The following is a 14,545-nucleotide window of genomic DNA, read 5'->3' as shown; positions in this document are numbered from 1 at the left end:
TGTGTCACCCAAACCACTTATCATAGGTGAAAGGTTCAAATTGCACAACAGAAAGCAGAATGAGCTGGAAACTGTGAACGACTTTGCAGCAGAACTGAGACGATTGGCATTCACATGTGACTTATGAGTGTTTTTGCAAGATGCACTTAGAGATAGATTTGTATGTGGCCTTTCTGATGCCACAACTTAGAAGAAGCTGTTGTCTGAGAAAGATCTCACCTTTTCGAAGGCAGTGGAAATCTCCCATGCTATGGAAACAGCTGCAAGCCACTCTGCATCTCTTTGCCAAGGGTGCTCTGCTGAACTACCGTCTGCACCCATTGTGAACACAGGCCAAAGAAAAAAAATCAATCTTGGAAACACCTGGCAAAACCAGTGATGAGTTTTTCAGTTTCAGTTTCAGTAGCTCAAGGAGGCGTCACTGCATTCAGACAAATCCGTATACGCTACACCACATCTGCCAAGCAGATGCCTGACCAGCAGCATAACCCAACGCGCTTAGTCAGGCCTTGAGAAAAAAAAAAGAAAAAAAAGGGTGAATAAATAATAGATAAATACATAAAAAAATAACTACTACCACTACTAATAATATTATAAGGCGCAAAAAACGTGATGAAGTCAACTATAAGCGTACATAAATAAATAAATAAATAATAATTATAATATAAAAAAAGTGATGAGCAAACCCAGAACACCAAGTATTACTGCTGTGGTAAAGCACATTTCGCTGCAAGCTGTCCTTTCCAGAACTACACCTGTTATCACTGCAAGAAAGTTGGACACTTTGCCAGCTGTCTGTTTCCTTGAACATACCAGTAAAATGATTTGTGTTAATCTTTCTCTTTGAACATACCTGAAGAATGATTCATATTCATCTCTCTCCTTCAACACACCTGTAAAATGATTCATGTTCATCTCTCTCCTTCAACACATCTATAAAATGATTTGTGTTCATCTCTCTCCTTGACCTTACCTGTAAAATGATTCATGTTCATCTCTCTCCTTGAACACACCTGTAAAATGATTCATGTTCATCTCTCTCCTTGAACACACCTGTAAAATGATTCATGTTCTTTTTTTAACACACCTGTAAAATGATCGGTGTTCATTCTTGAACACACCTGTAAAATGATTCGGTATATATCCCAGACTGCACTGCACCTGGCAGCCATCATGCAGCAGCCGCAGCATGTGGAGCTGTTGCTGCAGGCAGGGGCCGACCCGACCCTGGCTGACCGTGATGGCAACACCCCTGCCCACTTGGCTGTGCTGCACGGCTCCGTTCAGTGTCTTCAGTCACTGGTCAAGTACCTGCGACCCAGCGTCACCTTGGCTGACCCTTTCCCAGAGCTGGACTACCTCAACTATGATGGTCAGTCACTTCTGTATTACTTAATTGCTTAGACATAGATGGTATTCTTTTTTTTCAAAAATTTTTTTCTTTTTTTTTTTAATTGATGATGAAGAAGGATGATGATGATGATGATGATGATGATGAAGATGTTGCTGTGGAGGTCCATTTAGGTTTGGGACTACATGACTAGGCTGTCCCCTAAGCTTCCTGTCATAATGATATCCCAGTGTCAACCAGGCCAGAGAGATACAGATACTTGCAGTGTTGGTCAGGAAATTAGAGCAACACACCTAAAGACACATCCATGAAGTGGGTGATACTCAGCTGTGTGGTCCCAGTCTTCCCATTTAAGCCCCTAGCACACTCAACTCTGGTTAGGAGCCGGCCATGGGCCGAAAAACCCACCTCCCCTGGGATTCAAACCTGCGTCCTCCCAGCCGTCAGTCCGCGATGTTAACCACTTCGCCACAGGGGCCAGTAGACATGGATGTTACTGCATTGTTGGATGCATGGGGCTTAGTCAAAGAGCTTCCGTTCTCTATAAGTCTGAGGTCTCTCTCTTCTCCTCTGTTTGCTGCTGGTTCCTCTTGGACTGTCCCCTTTTTCTCCAGCCTGCAGGTGTCCAGTCCACAGGTTGGTGTGCAGTTCTTGTTGTTGAGAGCTTCAGTTCATGTCCCAGCCAGTAGAGATGCCATTTGCAGATTATGGCCCAATACGATCTCGCTCTGACTTCTTCATCTAAGATAAAATCACACCTTGTTCACAGCATGACATAGAAAGGTTGCACCACCTTTCACAGCTGTTAGGGCAGTGATTTCATATCCCTTGGGCATGGCATAGGGAGTTGGGGCCCAGTCTTCTCTTTCCACTGTTTTGACCTACCCTGATCGAAATCAGGTACCCATTCACACCTGGGTGGACTGAGGAAAATCAGTGAAGTGCCTCTCCCAAGGACACAACACCATCACCGCTGGTGAACACTGGATCAGAAGTCAAATGCCTGATTGATTATGCCTTTGGTACCTCCATCGACATGGGAAAGCTGAAGATTAGTCCTAAATCATCTGATTTTTATACACTTTAATGTTTAAAATTAAAACAAGAACTGGACTATCAGTCCCAAATTATCTGCTCAAGTAGCTGAGATGGTAAAGATTTGAATAAGAATCTGAATATCAGATTCAGTATCATACAATCATCAGTTACTTGAAAAATTAGCTGCTTGTATATTTTAGAATATTTGACTAAATCTTTATCAGAATCTGAATGTCAGTTTTGACATTATTGTTGTTTACTTGAAAAACTATCCACTCATATACACTAGACTTTTCAAATATAAGAAAAGAGCCATAGTATCAGTTCTGACATTATCTAATTCTCAGTTACTGGAATGTTTGACTTTAAAGCAACTTGGAGATTGCTATAATTATCTGAGTGGTATGAGCAAACAACAACAACAACAAAAGAAAACCACAGCAGTATTGTCTGTGTTTCCTGCTGAGCCAGTCATGGCCTTGTAGGTGTTGAGGAGAATAATATTTTAAACTAAAGAGCCTTTTGCCTCCAGACCACCTGTGTGTGTGTGTGTGTGTGTGTGTGTGTGTGTGTGTGTGTGTGTGTGTGTGTGTGTGTGTGTGTGTGTGTGTGTGTGTGTGTGTGTGTGTGTGTGTGAGGGGTGTATGGTGGAGGTGGAGTGTTAGAGATGTGTCAGTTGTGAGTAATGTTACACTGTTTTTATTCATGCCACAGGTATTGTTCAATATGCTTGGAGACGCAGGGTAAGTGCTGTATAAAGGCACATATTATGGATTGGGTGTCCTTCACCACTTGAAAGTTTCTTGGTCTGGAGCATTGAGATTAGTCAGTTTTACTTGGGATGAAATGAGTTAAACAATGAGAAGTAGAGATATGAGATGTAATTCATTTATTATTTAGGTATTATGATGTATGATAGGAGTGAAGAATGTTGTGTGTGATGTTTTCGTGTGTATGTGTATGTAAACTATGGCTTACGTGTTTGGTTGGATGTCTCTGCAAGGTTGTACCTGTAAGTTGTCATTGAAGTCTTTAATCCATTCATTGCCAAGCCTGTTTTATACTCAGTGATTTACTATTTGCCAAGGGATTTTTGGTCCTGAAGAGTTTTCAGTTTCACTTTCTCAAGGAGGCGTCACTGCGTTCGGACAAATCCATACACGCTACACCACATCTGTTGAGCAGATGCCTGACCAGCAGCATAACCCAACGCGCTTAGTCAGGCCTTGAGTGCATGCTTACATATTTGTGTACCTATGAAAGGGGATTTCATTTTACGTAATTTCGCCAGAGGACAACACTCCCGTTGCCATGGGTTCTTTTTCAGTGCGCCAAGTGCGTGCTGCACACGGGACCTCGGTTTATCGTCTCATCCGAAAGACTAGACGCTCAGTTTGATTTTCCAGTCAAACTTAGGAGAAAGGGCGAGAGCGGGAATCGAACCCACACCCTCACGGACTCTGTATTGGCAGCTGAGCGTCTTAACCATTCTGCCACCTTCCTCCTCTGAAGAGTAATAAGTGAAAACTAAAAAAACAGAAGAAAGCATGGAAACTACCGAAAGAAAGTATAATTATCCTTTACTTTTCTGAAAGGGAAATGAACACACTATTCAGTTACGACAATTTCACATGAATTTAATGATTTTGCAATAAGAATGATGGAACTTGCTGTCCCAGGGCACTTTTTTTTTTGCACTCTGGAAGAGGATGGAAATTTCCATAATGGGTACTCAAGACGCTGAATGCATGTTTTACACATCAGTTTTTATGCTGTGCAGTGCTATTTGTTAATGCTTTCCATGAAAAGGTACCACACAGATCAGATTACCAAAAACACAGCTTTAGAGAGGTGAAGCAGTGGAGTGATAGCCTAGAGGTAACGTGTCCACCTAGGAAGCGAGAGAATCTGAGCGCACTGCTTCGAATCCCATAGTCGCCAGAATTTTCTTCCCCTCCACTAGACCTTGAGTGGTGGTCTAGACGCAAGTCATATGGATGAGACAATAAACTGAGGTCCTGTGTGCAGCATGCACTTAGTGCATGTAAAAGAACCCACAACAGCAACAGGGTTGTCCCTGGCAAAATTCTGTAGAAAAAATCCACTTTGCTAGGAAAATAAATAAAATTACAGGCAGAAAAAAAAGGAAAAAAAAAAAGGGTGGCGGCGCTCTCAGTGTAGCGACACGCTCTTCTCCCTGGGGAGAGCAGCCCCTGAATTTCACACAGAGAAATCTGCTGTGACAAAAAAAGAGTAATACAATACATAATAATACAATACAGTGCATTGTGCAGAGATGCCAACCCCTGTCAAGTATTTGTTAGGAACAATCAGGAAATTTGGCAGGAACATTTTGAATTTGGTAGGAACACTCGGACTCCAAGCCAGATCAGCAAACGTACATTTTATCTACAACTTGTAATCCACTGGGCATTTATGCTGTTTGACCAAGACACAACTTGATTTAGCCATGTTCTCTCTTGTTCCGTCAAACAATTAAGCTGATTTGTCTACTCAGTGCTGTTTCCATGTAAACATGCACGCGATTAGCTGAACATTATCACGTAAAACCAAGGTTAGCAGTGACTGCCCTGGCCTCATGATTGATAGGTATAGATTGTCTGGATAGTGTTACGACAGGAAAGCATGTGACCATGCTATGTACTCAAAAATGAACTCATCAGAACAGTTTTGATGATGGCATAACATCGGAACAAAACTGTGATCGAGCGTAACAAAATACGTCAAAATCGTAACAGTTGGCATTTCTGTATATGGATTTATACCTGATATGCATGTCACATCATGAGTGAATAACTGTAGGCATCTCTGATTGTGTGCTGTGCATGCAGGGTACAGCCCGGTGCACCTGGCGACCCTCAGAGGCAGCGTGGAGATGCTGAGGCTGCTGGTTCACGGACATGCTGACGTGGACGTGGGTGACGGGAAGAGTGGCCGCACAGCGCTGCATCATGCTGTGGAGAATGACGACTTACCTGTGGCTGGCTTTCTCCTCATGGAGGTGCTGCTGGGCTGTGGTGTGGTGCATGGGGTTCGTGGTAGTGGGGGGTGGGGAGGGAAGGCAGTAGTGGGGTTGAGGGTGGGGTTTAGGGGGTAGGGGTGTGGAGAGGGGAAGAGATCTTGCAAAGGGGGAGCATGAGCTTCAGTGGGTTTGAGGAGGGGATATATAGATATAGATATGTACATGTGCGGTGTGCATGTGTGTGTGTGTGTGTGTGTGTGTGTTATGTACAGCAGATTGGTGTGGCATATGTAGATTTTTTTTCCTTTCTTTAAAAAAAAAAAAAAAAAAATTCATTTATTTTTTATTCTATTTCTTTTTTTAAATTTTATCTATTTGTTTTTATTATTATTATTTTTCCTGCTTTTGATTTATATCATTGTCTGTCTTTTTTGTCATTTTTTTCCTCAAGGCCTCACTAAGAGTGTTGGGTTACACTGCTGGTCAGGCATCTGCTTGGCAGATGTGGTGTAGCGTATAATCATGGATTTGTCCAAATGCAGTGACACTTCCTTGAGTAACTGAACTGAACTGAACTGAACTGAAGTGTCCACATTCTCTGACACCTCTTTGAAACTGAAACGTTGTGTGTGTGTGTGTGTGTGTGTGTGGGTGTGTATGTTTGTGTGGGTGTGTGTTTGTGTGCATACATGAGTGACTGAAGCCTTTCTAAACGACACAGGAAACGAATGGTGAACACCCAAAGATAGTTAGCTCCCAGTCAGTTCTACCCAGGTAGGCAGCCTGTTGTGTGAATGACTCTGTGTTTCTAAAGTACTTAGAGCTTGGTCTGTCCACATTAGACCACAAGCAGGGGCGTGCACAAGAGGGGTGGTGTGGAGCAGTATGCACAGAGAGGTGCACAAGGGCATGTAAAGTGAAGCAGGCAGGTCAGTGGACAGGACAGCAGGGGTACGGAGGAGTGGAAGGGGTGTAGCTGTGCTGCTCGACTTTGTCACAACATAGAGCTGCGGTCATCCAGGTCAGAGGGAGGGGAATGGAACAGCCAGGGGGAAGTACAGCTGACAATGCATTCTGTGACCCATGTGCACTAAACAAAGGCTTCCTTTGTTATGAACAAAGGCTTCCTTTGTTATGATAAATCTTCAGTGAACCAGAAGTCTCCTTTGAGAGACATTTGTATGCAGTTAACAAGAAGTCTTCTTTGCCTGACAAATTGTAGTCAACCAGATTTCTTTTGTCTGGCAAATATACAGTAAGCCAGATCTGCTTTTTTTAATTATTTAAATTTTTTTTAATTTTTATATATGTCAGATATGTTTTAAGCCTTATGTCAGTGGTGTTCTCTTTCACACAATGTGACTGAAGGAGAATTTAGTTCTCAGTTCAAGGGAAATAACTCTGCATGGTGCACCCTCTCACAGACATAAGAATCAAAAAGTAATCATTTTTTGCATGTTAGAACTTAACAATAACTTTGACAAATCATTTAGAGCTGCATGTTACGCCCTCTCACAAACACAAAAGTAATATACTTATTATATTGCATGATGGAAATTGTAACAATTAAAACTGCAGTAAGTGACAAAGGATTTATGGAAATAAGAAAAGACATTTTTTTTTTTTTTTAGCATAAAAAGTTTTTCTTTTCACATGGGCTGGAGCACACAGGAAACAGTCCTTGGTTATCACCACAAGGCTCAGAACACATGGTGAACAACTATTCATAGTTATTTCAACTAACTCATATTTATCACCAAAAGGCTGAGAACACTTGGTCAATTGCCTATTGTCATCACCACTAAAGTGAGAAACTGGAAGTCAGCCAAGAACTGGTAGTAGTAAGTTTCTTTCCACCACAAAACTCAAAAGCAGACTGAAAAAATGTTTCCTTGTGTTACATGGTTCAGGCCAAGGCTGACGTAAACGCTCGCTGTTTTGACGGGAACACCCCTCTGCACGTGGCCTGCTGTCGGGGGCTGATTGGCATGGTGGCGCTGCTGATGACTGCAGGGGCGCAGACTACCGTGGAGAACGAGGAGATCCCACCCGACGAGGACCGGGGAGAGGAAGGGGAAGGGAAAGAGGGGAAGGAGAGCGTGGAGAGAGGGTCACGACGTTGTCGGCGAGGCCTTCAGCCCAGGGACTACGCTGCCGGCAAAGACAGGCTGCGGGTGAGTGGTGTTGGAGGAGGTGTAGGGGTGTGGGTGTGTGTGGGGGAGGGGGAAGGGTCTGAGGGGTCACGTGCAGTGCTACCACTGATGAGACAAGACAAGACAAGACAAGTCAAGAGAAAAGAAGAGAAGAGGAGAGGAGAGAAGATAAGAATATATAATATAAAATACAACTATAATAATTATTGCCTGTGAATTCACAGAAATGTGTCTTTTGGATCGAATACTTTTAACATTAAACTTATAAATCACAATCACTTTTAAAAAATGGCCATTCATTAAAACAGGCATCTGTATTTTTTTTTATATATTTAGGCCCTTAGGCAGATATGCTTACAAGAGAGATTATCAGTTCAATCACATCTTCGATTCAGTTCAATCACATCTTCGATTAATTGTCAGATTTATTGCTTGGTGAAAAGTATCAGGTTGTTAACGTCATCCTGGATGTATTAATTCTTGATAGATTTGCTCACTATCAGACTTTCTCATGTTGCTGACATAATCCTCATCTGTTCAGTAATTGCCAGTACTATTATTATTATCATTCACAGTTGTAGTAGTAGTAGAAGTAATAAACTGAACACAAGATACAAAACTGAGATACACCATCAAAAGAAAAAATAGATATCAACACACACACACACACACACACACACACACACACACACACACACACACATGCAAGCATGCAAGCATGCACATAAGTCATGGTACATTATCATAAATAGTACACCATCAAAAATACAACTAATTACTCACTACTACTGCTATTACTTCTACTATTACTATTACTACTACTACTACTACTGCTACTACTACTACTGTACATTTGTATAATGCCCTTTCTCACTTAGAGCTCAGGGTGCTTTACATGAAAAAAAAAACAACCCCAAAAACACTCATGACCAGTCTCCTCCTTTTTCTCACACCCCTTACCCTCTCATACCACATACATGCGAAGCGATGTAACTGTCAAGTGGATGCTGTACCATTCATGACCTGCCTTTACCTCCACCCCTTACTCTCTGATATCTCATACCACATACATGCGAAGCGATGTAACTGTCAAGTGGATGCTGTACCATTTATGACCTCCCTTTACCTCCACCCCTTACTCTCTGATATCTCATACCACATACATGCGAAGCGATGTAACTGTTAAGTGGATGCTGTACCCTTCATGACCTGCCTTTACCTCCACCCCTTACTCTCTGATATCTCATACCACATACATGCGAAGCGATGTAACTGTCAAGTGGATGTTGTACCACTCATGACCTGCCTTTACCTCCACCCCTTACTCTCTGATATCTCATACCACACACATGCGAAGCGATGTAACTGTTTAGTGGATGTTGTACCACTCATGACCTTCCTTTACCTCCACCCCTTACTCTCTGATATCTGAAACCACATACATGCGAAGCGATGTAACTGTCAAGTGGATGTTGTACCACTCATGACCTGCCTTTACCTCCACCCCTTACTCTCTGATATCTCATACCACATACATGCAAAGCGATGTAACTGTTAAGTGGATGTTGTACCACTCATGACCTGCCTTTACCTCCACCCCTTACTCTCTGATATCTCATACCACATACATGCAAAGCGATGTAACTGTCAAGCGGATGCTGTACCATTCATGACCTGCCTTTACCTCCACCCCTTACTCTCTGATATCTCATACCACATACATGCAAAGCGATGTAACTGTCAAGTGGATGCTGTACCATTCATGACCTGCCTTTACCTCCACCCCTTACTCTCTGATATCTCATACCACATACATGCGAAGCGATGTAACTGTCAAGTGGATGTTGTACCACTCATGACCTGCCTTTACCTCCACCCCTTACTCTCTGATATCTCATACCACATACATGCGAAGTGATGTAACTGTCAAGTGGATGCTGTACCATTCATGACCTGCCTTTACCTCCACCCCCTTACTCTCTGATATCTCATAACAAATACATGCGAAGCGATGTAACTGTCAAGTGGATGCTGTACCATTCATGACCTCCCTTTACCTCCACCCTTAATTTCTGATACCTTCATACCTCGTACATGCAAAGCAATGTAACTGTCAAGTGGATGCTGTCCTCACTGCTGGCTTCAGATCTTGAGGATGCTCTTGGGGGACACTGCCTCCGAGGGGGATGGTGCCAACAAGAGGGGTCACTCCCACGCTGCAGTTGAGACTGACCTTCTGGATGACCCTGACCTTACAGTCGACCCTGGCATTGACGATGAGAGTTGTCTCCACCCTGCCGACGGTGGTGCAAAGCAGGACGAGGGTTTGATGATGCACAAGTTGACGTACGACAGCAGCGTGGCCGTCAGTCTGGCATCTCAAACAGGCGAGTGTTGAAAGCGTTTGTTCCACACTTAAGGAAGGTGGAGTTTTCTTTCATGTTGAATGAATATTGACCTTTTTGGGGGAATCAAGTGATGGATAATAAAAAAAAGAAAGAAAAAAAAGCTGCATGGGATGGTCTATTTTTGTTTCTGTAAATGAGCTTGGAATTATATTCATTGTATGAGCAAATAAACTGTTCTTTATTTTATGGCCAACTGGACATGTAATGAATGTACAATGTGGTGAAGTGGTTAGAGTCATGGAATGATGAATGGAAAGATGCAGGTTTGAGCCCCAACAGACATTTTTCTTTCACCTGTGGCTGGCTCCAACACAATCTAATGTGCTATGGGCTCAAATTGGAAAGACTGTGGTTTAGCAAAATCAACTTATCTTCGGAAATGTTGTTAAATCTTTCTGACCAACACTGCACTTGTCTGTACACCTCAGGCCTTAATGATGCTGGGATACAGTATGGAATGACTAATTCTATCATTGCCATCAGTAAGGGGAATAAGATAAATTGGTTGTATCCTGTGCATATAGGCTCAAAACAGGTACTGCTGAACATCACTGTAGTGACTCAGCTGCAGTGCAGGGTATCCTCTTGTGTGTGGCCTCTTGACAATCTGTCACTAGTAGCTGTCTGTTGATAGATAGCTGGCACTGGGACATTGGTGTGGGAAGGGACTCGGGATGGACAACAGTGTTGGGGAAATGCCAGTGAAAGGACGCAGATGACAATATAGCAAAAATCAAAAGAAAACAAAACAAAACAAAGCGCAGTTTCCTTTTCATTTTATCATTGAGTAAACATTGGATATACCTTTCATAGGAGGAAAGAAAACAGGAAAAAGAGAACTAGCAGGTTGGGTTTGCGGGTTGCAAGTAAAAACACATCCAGTTGTTAAAGTTGGTGACCTCACATCCTCCACATTCATTCTCAACATAGGCACCCCACAGGGATATGCTATATCCCCACTGTTGTACTCACTATTCACACATGACTGTGCAACTCAAAATGAATGTAACACCATGGTCAAGTTTGCTGACAATACCACTCTAGAAGGGCTGATTACGAACAGTGATGAGTCAAAATATAGGGAAGAAGTACTAGAACTTGTCAGCTGGTGTGATCAAAGCAACTTAGACCTCAACATATCAAAAACAAAAGAATTAATTTTAGATTTCAGGAAGACCAGATCTGACCCCTTACCACTTGTCATTAAAGAAAAGCAAGTAGAGATCATCAGCGAATTAAAATTTCTCGGACTGATCATTTTCAATGACTTGAAATGGGAGAAAAATACGGAAAAAATTGTTAAGAAAGCACAACAGCGCCTGTACTTTCTTTGGCACCTCAAAAAGTTCGGAATTAAAAAAGAAATCATGGTTGATTTTCTACCAAGCAGTCACTGAAAGTGTGTTAACCTTCACTATTACTGTTTGGTATGGAAACATTTCCAAGGCAGAAGTTGCAGCCCTGAACTGAATCATAAAAACTGCCAGCAAGATTACTGGGGCTGATCTACCTTCTCTAGACGACACATATTATAAGTGGCTACTCAAAAAAGCAAAATCAATCAGCCAGGACAAATCACATCCAGCTTTTGGGATTTTTGAGATGCTGCCCTCTGGTTGCTGTTGCGAGGCAGATCTTCACTTCTGTGTTCAACCTGCCTTCCTTTGTAAGTGTTGCTCCCAGGTACTTGAAGACTTCCACCTCTTCAAGTTCCTGGCCATTCATGGTGATGTTGGCGTGGGCATTGGTGTTACCTTTGACCATCACCTTGCTTGTCTCAGCGCTTGCTTCCTTGCCGTAAGCACCTGCGCGATCAGTCAGCCTGTCTGTCAGATCTTGGAGTTCCTGGTTGCTCCCTCCCAGTAAGTCAATGTCATCTGCAAAGCGTAGGTTGCAGACTGGTCTGCCTTCTACAGAGATGGTGGTGTGGAAGTCTAGGAGGGTCTCTCTCATGATGTTCTCCAGGAACAGGTTGAAAAGGACTGGTGAGAGTAGGCATCCCTGTCGGACGCCAACTGTGGTGTGGAAGAACTCGCCGATGTTGTTGTTAAGGAGAACGGCACTGCTGGCATTGTTGTAGAGGGCCTTGATCATCAGGACTAGTCCTCGATGTTAAAACTTCTGAGGACTAGCCACAGACCTTGGTGCCACACTTGGTCAAAAGCCTTTTTGAAGTCTATGAAGTTGTGGAATCGTTCCTTCTGATGGTCGAGGTGTTTCTCCATCATGAGGTGGCAGTTGAAGATCTGCTCAACTGTGCTTCTTTTTGCCTAATGAATGGACCCGGTCTCTGATTATACTCCTCCCCAAGAAAGGCAACACCAGAAAATGTCAAAACCATTGGACAATCAGCGATGGCAAAATTGGACAAGATCTGAAGGAGCAGGAGCATTTCCCTTGCCATCAAACTCAAACAGTACAGATCCTTAGTGCTCGCCATTCTCCTGTATGGATGTGAAAGCTGGACACTGTCAGCTGAGCTTGAGAAGAGGATCCAAGCATTTGAGATGAAATGCTACGAAAAGCTGCTCCGCATCTCATGGGTCGAACACAAGACCAACGACTATGTCCGGAGCAAAGTCGAAGCCTTCGCCGGACATCAAGAAACCCTCCTGGCCACCATCAAAAGGAGGAAGCTGGAGTGGTTTGGCTACGTGACCCGCCACAACACCCTGTGCAAAACCATCCTGCAGGGCACCATCGAGGGCGGAAGAAAGAGGGGAAGACCAAGGAGAAGCTGGACAGATAACATCAAGACCTGGACTCATCTGAAGATGCCAGAGCTGGTGTCAGAGGCCGAGAGCAGACCAGGCTGGAGGAGAGTGACGTCCGCTGCATCCCTTGTGTCCCCCCCACGACCCGGTGGGTCACGGGACAAAAGAAAGAAGAAGAAGCCCTCTGGTTGATGATACAGAAGTATTAGGATGAAAACCAATCGCTTCACCGATAGCCTTTTCCCCAAAGCAGTCAATGCCCTGTCTCTTGAACAAATCCAGTATGATTAAATAGAATTGTGCAATCACCAACCATCTACCTGAAGATCTAGTCATTAGCCCCATCTACATGTAATATGCGGCTTCTGTTCAAACGTGTGTGTCTGTGTGTGTGTGTGTGTGTGTGTGTGTATGCATGTGTGTGTGTGTGTGTGTGTGCGCGCGCGTGCATGTGTGTGTGCGTGTGAGTATGCACAGGTTTTTGTGCACATGTATGTATCCTAATTTCTACTGTGTCTGTGCATGATTTTTGATTTATGTTCGTACCTTTTAATGTAATATCCCCCCCCCCCCCACCCCCCTAACCACCCACTGTTCCTTGTGATCCCGGTACACTTGGTAATAAAGACATATTCTATTCTGTTCTATCATAGAAGAAAGTTTCCTCACTCAGAATCCAAAGTTTTGAACTTGTTTGAATATTGAATGCTTCAATGGTTTCACACCACAGTCCTCAGCAAAACTGATGCAGTGATGTTTCGAGTTTGACAGGCTGTGAGTGAACAGAGTTCACAGCCACATCAATGTAACAATCTGTATAAATAACCCGTTATATATACATACATACATACATACACACTCACTCACTTACACACACACACACACATATATATTTTTTTTTTTGACAGTCAGTTGTGTCCAACTGACCATCAGAACAGCAGAGGAGGTAACTTCTGTCCCGGCTATCTTGGCCAGAATTTGATTTTTGTGGAGAGTGTCTTGCCCAAGTTACATCCCCACTCTCTCGGCCAAGTGGGTTTTAGGACAGTTGGCGTTGGGATGGTTCCCAAAAGCCAGCTGGCTCCCAAGGCTGCAACACTAAAAGCCAGTGCAGTTTTGCCTTCTAGTTTGAGAATTATAGTCCTTCTCAAAAGACTAAGCTGTGAATTGACTTCTCATTGCAGTTGAGAAACCATTGATCATACAACTCTCACTTTGCTGTAGGCCCGGCTGTTTGCTCATGTCAATCCGTTGATCATGTTTGTGGTTTTCAGCGTCCATTCTACCTGAAAAAGAGAAGCTGAGTGATGAGGAGAACACGGCGCTGTCCAAACTCCTGGACCCGGTGGATGCTGGGAAGGACGTGTTGGAGCTCGCCGCTCGCCTAGGTTACGACACTCTGGTGCCTGCTCTGGAGGTCATGGCCAGTTCTGGTTCCAGCCCCACCCAGTACCTCCTGAATTATAATGAGGTGTGTGTGTGTGTGTGTGTGTGTGTGTGCGCGCACTCTTGTGTGCATGTGTATGTATATGTGTCTATGTGAGTGTATATGTGTGTGTGTGTTTGGGTTATATGATTTATTCTGGAAACCAGACATGATCAGTGTGGTGGTTAAAATCCTCCAGATGTCTTTCTTTCATACCCCTAACCCGTGCATCCTGAAATGCTGTCACTTGTTTTTTTCCAGACATATGGTTCAGTCAGTAAACTGAGGGAGTGCCTGCTTTCAATGGAGCGTGATGATGCTGTGAAGATACTGGATAGCCACTTGTAAAGGTAGGTAATATAATATTTGGTCTGTCAAGCACTCATGTGTATAAAGTTGCTATGGATGAAAAAAAAGGGAAACCCGATTCAAGAGAAATTACAACCCATGGCTGAATAAAATCAGTTATATC

The 14,545-nt window shown here is 43.3% G+C and overlaps 1 protein-coding gene across 2 annotated transcripts in view; it reads left to right on the top strand.

The window, feature by feature from the left end:
- Positions 1-14,545, top strand: part of LOC143289315 (nuclear factor NF-kappa-B p105 subunit-like) — a 49,224-nt gene that overhangs the window by 28,582 nt on the left and 6,097 nt on the right. For both annotated transcript variants that reach the window (XM_076598318.1, XM_076598325.1), the window contains exons 15-20: positions 1,150-1,372; positions 5,242-5,411; positions 7,283-7,546; positions 9,672-9,912; positions 13,922-14,118; positions 14,335-14,423. In XM_076598318.1, coding sequence (XP_076454433.1) covers positions 1,150-1,372; positions 5,242-5,411; positions 7,283-7,546; positions 9,672-9,912; positions 13,922-14,118; positions 14,335-14,421 — 1,182 coding nt within the window. In that variant the 3' untranslated portion in view covers positions 14,422-14,423. The remainder of the gene's footprint in view (positions 1-1,149; positions 1,373-5,241; positions 5,412-7,282; positions 7,547-9,671; positions 9,913-13,921; positions 14,119-14,334; positions 14,424-14,545) is intronic.

The sequence above is a fragment of the Babylonia areolata genome, chromosome 1 (assembly GCF_041734735.1).
Source record: "Babylonia areolata isolate BAREFJ2019XMU chromosome 1, ASM4173473v1, whole genome shotgun sequence".
NCBI classification, from domain to species: Eukaryota; Metazoa; Mollusca; class Gastropoda; order Neogastropoda; family Buccinidae; genus Babylonia; species Babylonia areolata.
This window is presented reverse-complemented; position numbering and strand designations above follow the sequence as displayed.